The 17,616-nt window shown below is 36.6% G+C and overlaps 1 protein-coding gene across 1 annotated transcript; it reads left to right on the forward strand.

The window, feature by feature from the left end:
- Positions 1–14,427: 14,427 nt before the first annotated feature.
- Positions 14,428–15,243, forward strand: LOC131950713 (large ribosomal subunit protein mL46-like). The gene is given in 2 exon segments (XM_059312940.1): positions 14,428–14,947; positions 14,950–15,243. Coding segments are annotated over 2 exon segments (690 nt in total). The 5' UTR covers positions 14,428–14,520; the 3' UTR covers positions 15,213–15,243.
- The last annotated feature ends 2,373 nt before the right edge of the window (positions 15,244–17,616 follow it).

Genomic DNA, 17,616 nt, shown 5'->3' on the forward strand with positions numbered 1-17,616 from the left:
TACATACTACAAATACTAACTAAATCCCCAAATCCTAAGTTAACCTAGAATGCGAAAACAAACAGAGAAAAAAAAATAATAATTTAAAAAAACGAACAAAAAAAAAAAAAAAAATGATTTGACAGGTATAATACACCAAGAGGAGAGTACATAAATAATGCATTTATACATCTCTTTGTACATGAATCCAAGACAAACAACCGAGTAAAAACAACCGAAAAAAAAAAACAGAAAAAAAACAAACAAACAATTCTGTGGTTTAAATTACAATTTACATCTCAGACTCCCGATCTATAATTTCTTGACAAAAAATCAGCTAGAAGATTATCCCTCCCCGGAATGTGTTCTATAGTAAATTTATATTCCTGTCGCAGTAAGGACCAGCGTGTCAGTCTGGCATTATTGAACCTACATTTATGAAGGTATTTTAGAGCACGCTGGTCCGTCTGCAGTACAACGCTAGTTTGCCTGTGGCCCAGACAATTGCTAGGCACTCTCTTTCTAAAGTAGAGTACCGAGTCTCTCTCGGTTGGAGTTTTCTACTGATGTATTTTACTGGTCTTAGGACCCCATTTCTCATTTGCATCAAGGCTGCCCCGATACCTCGTGACGAGGCGTCGGTCCTGAGGATAAATTGCTCATTAATATTAGGTAAAATAAGAAATGGTTCTGAGTTCAAGTGTTTCTGGACCAGTCTTAAAGCACGGTTACATTCATCTGACCACACGACCTTTTCAGGTTTACCCTTTGCTAACGAGTCTGTCAGTATTGCGTTGGCCTCGCTGAATTCTGGTATAAATTTAGCATAATACCCTATAAGACCCACTAATGATCTTACCTCTTTCTTTGTGGTGGGTATTGCTACGTTTAAGATTTTGTTTACCTTGTTTCTCTCTGGTGTCAGTAGCCCCCTCCCCACTATGTGCCCTAGGACATTAATTTTTTCAAACCCTAGCTCTAATTTGGCAGGTCTTACTGTCAGGCCCGCGTCCTTCAATCTATTGAACACCGCCTTTATTGCCATAAGGTGTTCCTCCCATGTCTTGTTTCTCTCTGGTGTCAGTAGCCCCCTCCCCACTATGTGCCCTAGGACATTAATTTTTTCAAACCCTAGCTCTAATTTGGCAGGTCTTACTGTCAGGCCCGCGTCCTTCAATCTATTGAACACCGCCTTTATTGCCATAAGGTGTTCCTCCCATGTCTCGCTGTAGATACAGATGTCATCAAAAAATGACACCACATTTTCCAAGTCTTTTAATACGATTCGCATTAATCTGGCGAATGTGGCGGGTGCCGTGCATAGGCCAAAGGGCAGGTAATTAAACTGGAATAAGCCCCAGGGTGTGACAAATGCGGTGAGTTTTTTGCTGTCATTTTGCATGGGGATCTGCCAATACCCTTTTGTGAGGTCGAGTTTAGTAAAATATTTTGCCCTATTTAATTTAGCGAACAGCTCATCTGTATCTGGGATGGGTTCCGCGTCGTAGACTGTGACTGCGTTAAGTCTCTTGTAGTCTACACAGAACCATGTCGACCCATCTTTTTTCTTAACTAGTACTACAGGTGCGCTGAAGTCGGAGTCGGATCTCTCTATTATCCCCAGTCTCTCCATTTCGTCAAACTCTTTCTTCATAAGCTCTCTTCGGGCGTATGGTATGCAGTAGGGTTTCGTTCTTATTGCTCTGATGTTGGTCAGTTTTATTTTATGTTCTAGTAAACTTGTTTTACCAGGTAAGTTGCTAATTACAGCCGTGTACTCTTTGATAATTATGTTTAGGTCCGTCCGCTGTGTTTTTGTCAGGGTGTCTCCTATTTTGATATCACTTAACTTAGTTTCCTCCAGTATGTCAGGAGTTTTTATTGTGTCCAATGGAATACCCGGTTCCAAGTCCTCCTCATCTGTTAGTGATACTTGGTTTTCTTCTTCTGCCTCCACCACTCCTGACACTGCCGCTAACATGGGGTGTCCCTTGCTGTCGTTTGGTTTTTGTCTGTGATGGTACAGCATCATCCGATTTACATGGACCACCTTAGTGCTGTCCCCTGTTTTAATAACATAGTCCAAGTCTCCGATTTTTTTTAAGACTTCGTAAGGTCCAGCCCACCTTAGCTCAAGTTTGTTTAATAGTTGGGGCTTCAGTATCAGTACATGATCCCCCACTTTGATATCTTTGGTTGTGGCTGATCTATCGTAGTAGCTCTTTGCTTTATCTTTCTCATTTTCTGATTTGCGGGTTGCATAACTGCATGCCGTTTGCAACTGCTGCTTAAGTTCCAGCAGGTAGTCATATGCAGCTCTTGTCTTATATTCCCTTAATTCTCCTGTGAGGATATCCTTTAGGATGCTCATCGGGCCCCTCACTTTCCTGCCGAACATAAGTTCGAATGGTGGGTAACCAGTGCTTTCGTTTGGAACTTCTCTGTAGGCGAAAAGTGCTGCTGGGATGAACACGTCCCAATCGTCATCCTTGTCTATAGCTACTTTCTTTAGCATTTCCTTCAAAGTTCCATTCCATCGTTCTACCGCCCCGTTGGCCATGGCGTGATATGCAGAAGCGTGAACGATTTTAATCCCCAACATTTTAGACACGGTGCAGAAAATTTCCGACGTGAACTGGGTCCCGTTATCTGAGAGTATGACTTCCGGGAATCCCATCCTTGTGAAGATGGAGAGTAGCGCATCTTGAATCTCTGCTGCCGTTACACTTTTCAGCGGTACGGCTTCTGGCCACCGTGTGCATATGTCTACGGCTGTGAGTATGAATCTGTTCTTTTTTTTCGTTTGAGTTAGTGGTCCCACAATATCTACGGCGATTTTCTCAAACGGATGTCCCACTACCTCAGTTCTACCCAGAGGCGCCTTGCCACCAACATTCTTTTTGCTTTTCTGGCAGACATCACAACTTTCGCAATAACGCCTGATATCCTCCCCTGCCCCTGGCCAGCTAAATTGTGACAGAATTCTGGCTTTCGTTCTTGCTACACCCATGTGCCCTGCCATAGGTGTGTCGTGTCCTAATTTCAGGATGGTGGGCCTAAGTCCCCTTGGGATTGCTAGTCTAATCTGATCTTCTGTTTTGCTGTGTTTTATGATCTTATATAATAACCCATCTATCGTTTTACATTGTTTGCCCTTTTCCGCGAGCTTCCACCACCTAGCCAATGTTTTGTCTTCGCTCTGTTGCGTTTTAAAATCTTTCGGCGTCGTTATTTGGTCTAGAATCTTATGCCCAGGCTCATTTCTCTGGTTGCCCCCTGCTCTAAGTTGTCCTCTGGTTTCTACCGCCGCTAATGTTAGCGAATCTTCCCTCGGTAGTTTCGCACCTGCTACATTCCCTATTATAAGTTCAGCTGGTGGATCATCTAAAAGGACGGCAAAGAACTCTTCCGTAAGGTATGGTGTTTCTATGTTGACTACAGCTCCTGGTACTCTTTTCTTATCTCCATCCGCGGTCTTTATGGTTATCCATTCTTTTGTCCATCTATCTCTTGGGACTAGAGCTTTCCGACAAGCTACGACTACAGAGCCTGTATCCCGTAGGACGGTCACCGTCCTCCCATCCAGTTTTCCTGCAACTATAGGAAGTGACCCTCTATCGCTTATGAATCTCCGATTAGCTCCTATGTTCCCTACAGGCACAGCGCCCTTTACTTGACTTAGGCATTGTCCACAGTCGCCGCACTCCCCGCTGAACTCTGGGACTAGTACTATGTCTTGAATGTCCTTGAAGGCTACCCTTTTCCCTCTGTAATGTCCAATTCGTCTACGATTGGACCGGCACCCCGCCGCTGTGTGCCCCTCAGACCCACAGTTAAAGCATGTGATTGGGCTTCTTCTGGGACTAATATTACTACTCGGCCTAGGTTGGACCGGGCTTTGTCTTCTTCGCTCCTGTTGAAGGGTGACTTCATTTCTTGCGGCCCATTCCTCTCTAATGGGGCTCTTAGATCTAGGTCTTAGGGTTCGTTTGTCCCTGTCCTCTCTAACGGGATTCCTAGATCCTGTTGCAAGTGCCATAGGGGCAACAAATATGTCTTCTGTCACGTCGATCGGTTTTAATTTTCTGTCTGGGTAGATGTCAAAGTAGCTGTCACAAGCATTTCCTACGTCTGTTATTGTCCTCGGGTTTTGCCTGAGTACGTGCTTTCTTACGTCTTGTCCGACTGTTCTCACTATTTTGTCTTTTAAGATTAGGTCAAACAGTCCGTCAAATGTTTTGTCACATTTGCCTGCTTCGACCCATCTTCTCAAGTAGTGTCGCACCCTCCTAATGTAGCCTAACTCCCTGCTCTATCTTGTTCTGATGGTTGGGCGCTATTAGACTTCTCACTGTATCCTTGCTCCGTCAAACCAAAGTGTTTTAGGACCTCCCTTTTCAGCTTCCCATAATTCTCTTCGGCTCCCAATTCTGTTAATCACGATTCGCAGCCTAAACCTAGCAGAACTTTTCTAAACTCGTGGCACCAAAACTTATCTTCTAAACGTATTTCTCGGGCTTCCCTTTCAAAAATGTCAACCACCACCTCCATATCTGTTTGGTCCTTACTATTTCTCAGTCCAGTCAGCTTAATGTTTGGGGTCTGTGCCCTACCCCTGCCCTTTATGTCTTCCTCCCTTGCTATTTCCAGCTCCTTCAATTTTAGTCTTTCTTCTGATTCGATTTTAGCCCTAGTTAGCGCCCTGTCTGCAGCCCTTCCGTCCCTTTCAACCTGCTGCCTAGCCTTAGCCTCCGCCTCTAACAATTTAGCCTCAGCCCATTCCAACAGCTCCCTTCCCTCTAGTTTACATCTTTCCCCTAACGCTATAAAATGCTCTAGCGTTAAGCCTTCGCTGGCCATCTCACCTTATCCACTTAGGATTGGATGCCAAAATTGTAATACCCAATATAATGTTAGGCAAAGGGTAATACCCGGTTGTGAGTACCGTGCCCAAGACTAATGCAAAAACACTTACCTCAAATACAAATCTGTTGTAGTAGTCCCTTCCCCTACTTTAGCCCTTCGAAAACAATGGTAAATCCTGTAATGGCCGGGTCATGTGAAGACAAGGACCTGGATCGAAAAAGACAAAAGTCCTGTGATGGCGAGGCTCTGTGCTGGTAATGTCACAGGATGGTAGAGTCCAGTGATGGCGACTTTCTGTTCTGGTAAGGTCTCAGAATGGTAGAATCCCGTGATGGCGACTTCCTGTTCTGATAAAGTCCAAGGATGGTAGAATCCAGCGATGGTGACTTTTTGTTCTGGTAAGTTCTCAGGATGGTGACGTCTAGTGGTGGTGACGTCCAGTGGTAATGACGTTCTGATTGCGACTTTCTGTTCAGGTAAGGTCCCAGGATGGTATAGTCCAGTGATGATGACGTCTAGTGATAGTGACGTCTAGCGATGGTGACGTCTAGTGATAGAGACTCCCAGTGGTACTGACGTTCTGATGGTCCCAGGATGGTATAGTCCAGTGATGGTGACGTCTAGTAATGGTGACGTCTAGTGATGGTGACGCCCAGTGGTACTGACGTTCTGATGGTCCCAGGATGGTATAGTCCAGTGATGATGACGTCTAGTGAAGGTGACGTCTAGCGATGGTGACGTCTAATGATGGTGACGCCCAGTGGTACTGACGTTCTGATGGCGACTTTCTGTTCAGGTAAAGTACCAGGATGGTATAGTCCAGTGATGATGACGTCTAGTGATGATGACGTCTAGTGAAGGTGACGTCTAGTGATGGTGACGTCTAGTGATGGTGACATCCAGTGGTAATGACGTTCTGATGATTGCGCTATCTTTACTTTAATACTGGCCACCAGTTGTTGCGCCCAGGTTAGGTTCGAATTCAAGACCGACTCGGGTTAACGTTCAATACGTTTATTAGGTCTCACAAATCACATTACAGCATAGCCCTCGACCTAACCGCTACCAACTAAACCCCCACTGACAACCATTCACTCCAGCTTTTATACCGCATTCGACCTTGGGATAACAATACACAAACACACCGGGGTTAACAATATTCTAGGGTAAACTCAACCCACACACTCACTCTCCCCTAATTCTAGATCATTCTATCCTATTCTAGTCTAACCTACCAATGACCCGTAACAAATACAAATACTTAAAAACATACTTTGGTGGACTTATGTATAGGCCTGTATATATATATATATATATATATATATATATATATATATATATATATATATATATATATATATATATATATATATATATATATATATATATGTGTGTGTATATATATATATATGTATATATATATATATATATATATATATATATATATATAAATATATATATATATATATATATATATATATATATATATATATATGCGTGTCTGTGTGTTTAGCTATATATATATAGCAGTCTGTAATTTAATTGATCATTCTAATTAGCAGTCTACAATAAAATAAATTCAATGCATTAGCTTTATAACAGTGTTAAACCAGAGAGAACTTATGTGTTACTTACGCAACTGACAGTGATAGCCAAACCACCCCACATCACAAGTCACACCGTTTATACAATCACCGCTTTTGTTGCAGTTGTTGTTAGCACAGTGGCATTGGTACATGCAGTTAGAACCAAACCATCCAGCATCGCATTCTAGATCAGAACCGTTTGAACGCCATAAACACGATTTAACTAATTTTTGTGATTGAAAGGTTATATTATGTTATGGTAATCTATATTACTTGAAATTTATTAAACTGTTTTTCTGTTGTTGGTTTTTTAATTTCAGTTATTGTTTTTTAAATTCTGCGTTTGTATGTTTGGCAAATCTCATTTTGCCTCATAAAAAAACCCTGTACCTTTAGAACAGCCCTCTCCATAATAGCCTTCACCACAACCCGAAGCACAACCACCTGTAGCCACAAAACATGTGTCTTGTCCGTCATAACAATTACACGTGTAGTTACAATCTAATCCGTATTTAGTACCAGCACACTGGTTGTCTGGGGAATATATTATATGTTGAAAATACAATTAGCTTGCCTTTTGAGCTCCGAAGAAAGAAAATTTAAAGAAATTTGTTTTAGACAAATTTCCAACACCATTGTTATAGTTTTATAGTTTTGTATTGTAATTGGATCGTGTACTAATTCGCATGGCATTAGAAAAAAAATCGTGCATATTAGCTAAATGGAACTAAATGGAAAATTATTTTTTTCAATAAATCGAAATATTTTGAGCGCCATAGGGATGTGCTGTTAAAATGTGAACACGGCGTTTCAGTTCGCGATATATAAAGCTATTCTTAAATACCATATTTTTATTAATTAGATTTCAAGTTATTCAAATAAAAAAATTAAAAAAATATATGCAGCACATCTCTTGTATCTCAATTATTAGTGTGCAGGTTACCCAAACTATCACGCAAACTCCTGTAGAAATTTCATTGATCACCCTCAGTAATGATGAGTGAACCCTATATGCTAACACAGGCCCTACAAAACATGGGGATCAAAAAACACACTTTCACCGGGGCACCAACCTTGCAATAAATAACTGTTTATTTGAGAGAGGTGAACCCTACAACCTCCAAAATGTTCAAGATGGTCGGTTGAGTTGTCTACCATCATAAATGACACGTCGATAAAAATACTTTAATTGAATATATATATATATATATATATATATATATATATATATATATATATATGTATATATATATATATATATATATATATATATATATATATATATATATATAAAGCAAAGTTCTCGGATGCCCGCAGGCGATTTAAATTTGGCAGGATCCTGCCTTGGGGCAATAGAAAACGAGGGTCGGTGCCGGTTGGTCGCAAAGTCCACGGAGAAGGGGTCAAAACTGACATGAACTGACCGGCACCTTATATGGGCTACATTACGAAAAAAACTTTTGCAAAACCCCCTCCCCCCCTTGATATTTTGCGGGGTGGTAGGAGTGCCTAGGGGTGTCAGAAAAAACTCGTCATACCTGGGAAACGTCCTAAAGTGGTCAAAACTGACCAGTCGTTTTCCTTAAATAATCTTTGTATTTTATGGGGAAAACAGAGGGTAATTTCAAGACAGTTAAAAAATCACAAAATATAGCAGTCATTTAAATAGATATTGCACTATAAATTTAGTTATGTATTGTACTGAAATTGCAAAAATATTAATAATTGGGAACGTTAATTTAATACATTATTTGATTTTTACTATTAAGGAAGCCTTTGCAGTTTAAAAAAACTTGTGAGTTATACGTTTGTGAATACTCCACCAATGTTTTCATGACATGAAATTACTCAGACTGTTTAAACTTAGGCCTAAGCACTCCACATAACAGCTAATAACCAAATAATTAATTATTCAAATTCTCAAACCTTTTTTGAAAACCTAAGCGAAACTAAGTTATATGAAAATTATATGCCTATTATATATATATATATATATATATATATATATATATATATATATATATATATATATATATATATATATATATATATATATATATATATATATATATATATATATATATGTGTGATGACGCAAGGTTGCGTCGAGCTCAGGTAGATAGCAGAAGCAGGCTATAACAAGTTGGTCAGACTAGTCAGAGAGAGAGAGACCAATAAAAATACGTGAACTGACCGGCCACGTGGGACGGTCAGCTGACCACTGAAGCGTGGGCCACTGTTAGGCCGAGAGATCATGATTAGCTAGCGAGGGCAGAAGGTGTTAGGTTGTAGAATGGAGCAGACGTAGTTATGTAGAGAACAGTTAGAATGTAGTTAGTGTTAGGATTGGTCATGGAAGGGCGTGTTAGTAGAGTTAGTAGTAGTAGTAGTAGATAGTATCTAACAGGCTAGTTAGATAGGAATTTGATTAATAATTTTAATAAAGAACTTTGTATTTGAAACTTGAACTGTGTGTTATTGGATTCATTCGTTCCGCCTTCTTAAAAATCCCCACCCTCACAACTGGTGCAACAAGAAGAACTTCTAACAAAGATCCTTTCGTACCCTCACAATATATATATATATATATATATATATTTATATATATATATATATATATATATATATATATATATATATATATTCAAAGCCCGAAGTCGGCGATACTTCGTCTGCTTCATTGGCAGGGTCTAGATAGAACCAATGTAGGAAATACGCTGTCAAGTTAAGGGGATAGGCTCCCGAAAAAAACGGAGAAAAAATCTTTTTAAGTAATACGCCTTTTTCATTTATTTGTGTATGTATAAGTTAGGGTACTTAAGGAAAAATATTTGGATGTACCAGGGACTCTTCTGAAAATATGGTTGCCATGGAAACGGCGGCCATCTTGGAAAAAACTACCTTTTGTGGAGTTCTAAAATTTCCTAAAGTAACATATAAACCACCCATATAATCATTGATCCTTATTGTACTAACACCAATAGAGTCAGCTGGCTAATTTCTGTAACCAAAAAACAGCTAGAAATATTTTTTTCAAATTTTCAAAAAAAAATTGTGGTGAAATTCCATTGAATTTAGCATTATTTTTATTGGAATTTCGTCACACCAAACTTTGAAAATTAAAAAAAAATATTTCTAGAGTGATTTCTGTTACAAAAACTAGCCAGCTGACTCTATTAGCGTTAGTACAAGAAGGATCAATGGTTATATAGCCGATATTTATGTTAGTTTATGAAATTTTAGAACTCCAGAAAATGATGTTTTTTTCAAGATGGCCGCCGTTGCCATGGCAACCATATTTTCAAAAAAGTCCCTGATGCATGGAAATATTTTCCTTCAAGTACCCTAAGTTGGATATACACAAATGAATCAATAAAAGGTTTTACTTAAGAAGTTGGTTTTTTCTGGAGCCTACCCCCTTAAAGGTCTTTGAACTTTGGCCAGTACGCCACGGCCAGTGTGCGTATTGGCCGGCCAATGTACGAAACACGCTCTCAGTGCAAAGCTCTTCGGGCTTTCGCCAAGAGAGCTGGCCAATGCGTTCTTTGGCCGCATCTCGGGCTTTGACTGTAATATATATATATATATATATATATATATATATATATATATATATATATATATATATATATATATATATATATATATACATAAATATATATATATATATATATATATATATATATATATATATATATATATATATATATATATATATATATATATATATATATATATAAATATATATATATAAATATATATATATATATATATATATATATATATAAATATATATATATAAATATATATATATATATATATATATATATATATATATATATATATATATATATATATATATATATATATATATATATATATATATTATATATATATATATATATATATATATATATATATATATATATATATATATATATATATATATATATATACTAGCCATCCCGGCCAGGCCCTGCTCTGGCTTCTGTGAAAAACCTTTCTGTTAAAGACCATTACCTGTGTGTTTAGTAATCATCATAAACCCGGCATTGCCCACCCAAACCACAACCAACCAAAACCAAAACATCAAAATGCAAACATAACGCTAACACAATTATAAATACAAACGAAAACAAAAACCTAACAACAAACCCAACCACAACCACAAACACCAATAAGAACACAAAGAAAAAAAACAAACGAAAAAGCAAACGAAAACAAACCAAATCCAAACGCATAACCAACCACAAACACAAACCCATAGAAAAAACACAAACGAAAAAGCAAACGAAAACAAACCAAATCCAAACGCAAAACCAACCACAAACACAAATACAAACACAAACCCAAAGAAAAAAACACAAACGAATACGAAAAAAAGAAAGAACAAAAACGAACCAAATCAAAACGCTACCACTAGCGCAAACCCAACCTAAACACAAAGAAAACACTAACGCGAACATAAACTCAAAGTGCTCACAGTCTAGCCCGGGGCGGAATCGCCTGTTTCAGCTTAATAAACGACTATACTACCCCAACTTTGTCATAGTCTTTTGCACTCACCTAAACAAATGTAGGCGCCAAACCGAATACGGGAGGCCCGGGGCCCCAAATAGCACCCTGTCTGGGCGCCAGAGGATGCCCGGATTCGATTCACTTAAAGTAACATTTACTATCCATACTCTATCGCACTGTTTAAAGCGAAATTATGCACCATAGCGCTCACAGTATAGCCATTGGCGCCAAATTAAACCCTGGTGGGGCGCCGGTGGACGCGCCTGTTTTAATTTAATGAACATTATAATACTCCAAGCTTATCCGTAAAATACCTACAACATTTGCACTTGATCAATCCTTATTTTTTTTCCCAACACCAAAACAAACTAATAAAAAGTAAATTCTTTTCCACTAATGCAACGTTTTATAAAGGGAAGTAATTGTGTTTTCCTAATTTATCAAAGGGAAGTAAGTGCTAAAGGACTAAATATAAATAATTTTCAGACATAATTAGAATTTTTGTAAAAGATGATATTTTTTTAAAATTGTGTTTAATGAACATGCCGACAATTATTACTATCAGTTTGAAAAATGAAAATTATTTCCCAACACTTTCAATAGTAATTTTTTTACTCATACATTTAGACCATGAGTACTATAATAATCTAACACTTAAATCCATTGTAGTATCTACGACAAACATTTTACAAACTATCATTTTAGAACCATTTTACATATAGAATTGAACTATATATTAAACAAAAAAATTTTAGCGTACGCTGATGATACATCTTTTACGCTCCAAACCGAAAAATCTATCATACTAATAACAGACACTTTCCTTGACTTTGGGCTGGGTAGTGGGTCAAAAATTACCCTAATGAAAACCAAAATTATGGGACTTGGACGGTGGATCAACAAACCCAATTACCCACTAAACATGCTTTGTACCAACAAACTAAAACTTTACGGCATAACCCACTATAGTAACCCACACACCAACAACGATGATGAATGGAAACAAGTCTTAAGCAAAATCCAAAACACCATAGTACTTTATAAATTTAGCTCAACAACAATTTTTGCTAGGTCATCTATAATTAATAGGTATGTCATCCCAAAAATTACCTATATAGCCACGGCTAAAACAATCCCAAAGCCAACAATTAAACATCTGAACAAAATCATTAGAGAGTACATATTTCAGACCACAATTTCAAACATTAGCCACAACACATTAGTACAAAACAAACTTCATGGAGGAATAAACCTGCATGATATACAGACCAAAATCAATACATTCAGACTAACACACATTAGCAGAATAATTAGCCAACCAAACTTTCACCGTCAAGCTCACTTCTATATAGGCATTCAGCTCAACAAACTTACAAAATTCAATAATACAACTCCACATTACATAGGAGGAAAACACAGTCCCTTTTACAAAGAATGTTTACAAATATTAAAAAACAACGAAAAACTTGTTCACAAAAAAATCACAAAACATTTACAAAAAGTTAGTGCAAAAGCTCTCAACTCCACTATACAACAGAATTCAATGGTGTAGGAAATACGCTCTAACAGACACAATGGACACCTTCAGAAACCTACACCTCAAAACCATCACACCCAAAGCCAGGGAAATAACTTACAGACTCATCTACAATTCAACACCCCTAGCAAAACAACAGAGACCCTTTTGCCCACTATGCAGACAAAACACACCCGAAACCGAAACGCACATTTATTTAGAATGCCCCACCATACAAAACATGAAAAAGACGCTAGAAAACAAAATAATAAAAAACGAGACCTACAATATCGATATAGTCATAACTCTAAACAAAATCCCAAAACAAAGAGATAGGACGGACCTAGAGCAAAAAGCAAGGACGGTAGCTATATATAGACAGACTATTTGGAACAGCAGAATAAAAGCAAAACACGACAAGGTACAGTTCACGGGAAACGTACTAGACTTGATTTATCGTAGACGACTCGACAATGACAGCACTCAAACACATATACCATAATTAACAACACCAAAACGTAAAGAACATATTACACTGCATTTGCCACCTGGAACGCCTAATTGAACTGACACATCCCCCTTTCATCACACCTTCCCGCCCCCCGCCCCTAAACCTCATGATCCCAATATCAAATTTCCCCTCAAAACTGCATCCCCTCGTCCCCATGACCCCCACCCCTGTGATGAAATACTATGTTAAATAGTGAAAATGATGTATTATCCAAATACATTTCTAACAACATTAATGTAACTCCCACCCCTCAACCCCCATGTCCCCACTTTGTGTCGCATCATTTATCATTTGCCATTCATTTTCCTATTGTTGCTTTTTGTCTATTGTTTTATTTATAAAGCTTACAAACACTGTAAAGCTATCATTTGTTACTTTATTACTATTATCATATATGTAAGGTACTTTGGTCCACAACGTACAAATGACCCCAATGACCCGTACTCCTTTTGTATTCATTTTATTATCACCAAATTAACACTTACATTTGTTTTGTTAACTTTACTAACTCTTTTATGTGAACACCAATTTTTGACCTATAAAACTGAACTGTATCCCCAAACCCCGTGATAGCTACACGCCTACCCACCCCTAACCTGTCGGTACTAAACATTCAACTAAACATAAACACCGACTTGAACATACCAACCTTTCACCCTCCCACTAAATCGCTCACACAGCAATCTGTTCGTCAAACCTCCCCCCCCCACCCACACACACTATAAATGGTAACACCTCAGCAGTCAGATAACACAGCACATAATTTGACGCTTGGCTTGCCTTAAAAACACGCAGACACCCTCTCCACGCCTCGTCAGACACATCTACCAACTCCCCCCTCTCCCCCTCTATCCACTTACCCTCAGACATAAAAACCCCACTTTCCCTTTAACTGTTCCAACTACCCCACCACCCACCCCAACATCAATTTCGAATATCTATTCATTTACTTTTTTAAAGTTCTAAATCTTGTTTCTTTCCCCTCATTTTTTACACAGCAACCTTTTGAAAACTCAATGCGACCAGTACATAAAAAAACACTCTTTTAACTAGTCAACTTAATTTGTTTCCCTACATAGAATATGCTCCACTGTCCCATTGACATTCTCTGAAAAATATCCTTTCAACTCCCCACACAGACTTCTGACACTTTTATTTGACCTTCACCCCTTTTACTGTCATCCTTTGCAATTTTTTTTATAATCATATACATCACATCATGTAAATATTCATTATGTACATGTTCAAAACCTTTCGTTTTTATTTGAAACTATGTAAAAAATGTGATGTTGATGTACTTGTTTTAATTGCAAATAAAAGTATTAAAAAAAATTTCTAATGAAAAGAAAAAAATAATAAGAAGAAGAAAAAGAAGAAATAAAATTAAAATAATAAAAAAAGAAAAAAAAAATTATATAGACTTCGCAGCAATATTAACTAGGCCTACCAAACAGAAATGGCATCCAATTCGTGTTATCGGTGTTTTGAAAAAATCTGTATCGTTGCTATTCAGATCTAAAAACAGTTGTTCTTTCGTGAGCCACATGCCTAAAGCCTGTTTAAGTACCAATAACCTAATTGGTGCTGTGTGTGTTGAGCGCCCTCCTATACTAACAGCTAGAAAATCCAGACTTGAACCAACGTTTCAGAACTTACTCAACGAGAAGGAACTAGAGTCTAGTTACTTTTCAGATCATGAAATTAGGCTATTAAAGGAAAGAGCAAATTTAAAGAAAAATGAACCAGTCGATAGTGCTAATGATAAAGAAACAGAGACAGCCTTAGATTTGGAAGATAAATGGGAAGCAGAACTTAAGGCAATTACACCTACAGCAAGAGAAACAGAAGCTGACCGTACAAATAACAGAAAGCCATTGGAAAGAAAACTTGACACTACATTGTATTTACTTGTGAAACAGAAAATAGAAGGGAAGGATCATTGGGTATTACCTCAAGCATATTGGAAGGAAGGTGAACCATGAGACAAACAGCAAAAAGAGCACTGAATTCTGTATGTGGTGAAGTAAAAGCAACATGTTTAGGAAACGCTCCATATGGATTTGACTATCATAATCCAGCAAAGATATTTTTCTTCAAAGCATGTTACAGAGAAGGTTTAGTGGCTGTCAACAAAGATTTAGCCAGTGATTATTTATGGGTGTCACAAAATGACTTAAAAGTGTATTGTTTTCCCAGCTACAACAAAGGCCTGAAAAAATTTATAGTTCCATTGTGATCTTGGTTTGGTTACCATTACGGCATTATATTTAGAGAAATTGACTTGAACCATAGACACGTCATACATATTTTTGTAAACACATATTGCCTCATGCATGGTACTGATTCAATTTGATCATATAATTTTGTATGATGTGTGTAAATATATTTTGATTCATTTTTATGTAAGATTGTAGAACATAAATTGTATTGTGAAAGTTTCATTGCAGAGAAGTAAATAAAAATGAATCTTGCCATGAAAAAAAAAATAGACCTCGCAGCAATAAATATTTAAAAAAAATATATTATATATATATATATATATATATATATATATATATATATATATATATATATATATATATATATATTATATATATATATACATATATGTATATATATATATATATATATATATATATATATATATATATATATATATATATATATATATATATATATATGTATGTATAAATAGAATTCAAAATTAAAAAAAAAACCTTTATGTGAATAAGATATACATTTTGATGTCAGTACTTACCGCTATAAATCTCTACTTCACACAGAGTTAGAATTTCTGATACACTAATCTGTGTGTATAAAGGTTCTATCACATTTGTGCTTGTCACGTCGTACCTATCTTGCTCTTTGTTAATGGAAGTATCGTTGTAACTAAACAATGTTTCATTGTTTCTTCCGATTGTAATCAGCTTAAAACCAGCAAGTCTAAGTTGATTATTTTCTGCAAAAATATAACTTCCGAAATGCAAGTTTTAATTTGGTTTTTATTTAATATGAATTTAGGTTGTGTACAGATTAGACCTATAGTTAACGTTTGTTTGTATCAGTATAACTATAACACTGATACAAACACTGTAACATTAACTGATATTTATTTTTTAATTCCCCACATTCCCTCCATTTAAAGAGTGTGAAATATTTATTTAATAAAAATCCAATTTAAGTTGTCAATTTTTTTTTATATACCAAAATGTGCACGTTGATTTGCTTGAAAGCATAGTTTTGGTTTTACCTCTGTTGTAAAGAACGTATCTGTTGATGATAAGTGGTGTAAGGAAGAAAACTTTCCAATAAGCGGGACTCAGGTTTTGTGTATATGTACAGGAGTTTTGATAAAAGTTGCCACTTGTAGTTCCATCGACAGCTTTAGAGGAATCGTATACAACTCCACGCTCAGTATAATTACTTGATTGCCAAGTTGGTTGTTTCAAAGCTACATTTCGGCCTAGTAAAAGAATTGGATGTTATTGCAAGTGCAAAATAACATGTGAGATTTTGGTAAAATTTGTGCATTAAAAAATACTTTTAAATCATCACGTTTAAGCTTCATTAATCTTAATTTAAATAAGCAATCAATCTATTCTATTTGAAAAATGCGAACTTCTTACCCCCACTGATGTAAATAGAGCAAACAGATTTAGTAGAATTAAACTGGAATGTGACTTGTGTAGCTCTAGAATTGCCTTTGCACAAAACATCTGTTACCGTATCACTAACTTTAAACTTAGTCAAACCGGAACATGATATATTTGCTTGATCGCTGTCTTTGAGCTGTATACGTAAATCACCAAGGCTATCTATTGTCGCAAGTAATAAAAGTACGGTCAATGTATTATTCAATGTTTGCAATACACATAAAATCATTAATAAAACAAATGTTACAGTCAAAGCTGTGAAACTGGGTATTTTGTTTTTTAAATAACCTTTTTATAGAAACTCAAACATTGATAAGCCTAAAATAAAAATGTAATATTTTAAATACTTTAATAATGTAATTTTCATATACAAATTATTTATTTAAAAATCATTTAGAAAGTGATAACAGTATTTGCATTTATTGCAGATTTTTTAAATAATGTATATTTAAGACTTGCCTGTTCCAGCTACAACAATCCTAAACCACGTAAGCTGGTACTGATTGTTCCATTTAAATTCAACGCTCTGAATATTTGAACACGTTGTGTCATTAGCATCGGCTATTTGTGTACCATTCGGTGTGATTGTTGCTCCACTGTAAGCTAGATCCACTAAAAGTGAACACATTGTATACGTTAATAGTCTATCAAGGAAAGCAGTTAATAAAAGTTCTTAATAAACTCTGTTAACATTGTGATATTTAGCAGCAGATATGTGTGTACATGTGTGAACTTGTAGTTTGCTAATTATTTGAAGATACTGAGGCTAAAGATCGAAACGTCACTTGATCCAGATGGATGAGATTAACAAGAAAGGGATAAAAGCCTTCATAAAACACAAAACATCAACTGACTACATGGGTGCAAAAAAGCACGCGTATTCATATTATCGTCGTATCTCTTGCTTGAGTGCTTTGTTCATCCTACATTGCCCGCAGAGAGAGAGAGAGCGAGAGAGAGAGAGAGAGAGAGATAGCACGCACACAC

Source organism: Physella acuta, unplaced genomic scaffold (assembly GCF_028476545.2).
Source record: "Physella acuta isolate Inbredline_101_S28 unplaced genomic scaffold, ASM2847654v3 ptg000777l, whole genome shotgun sequence".
Classification (NCBI taxonomy): Eukaryota; Metazoa; Mollusca; class Gastropoda; family Physidae; genus Physella; species Physella acuta.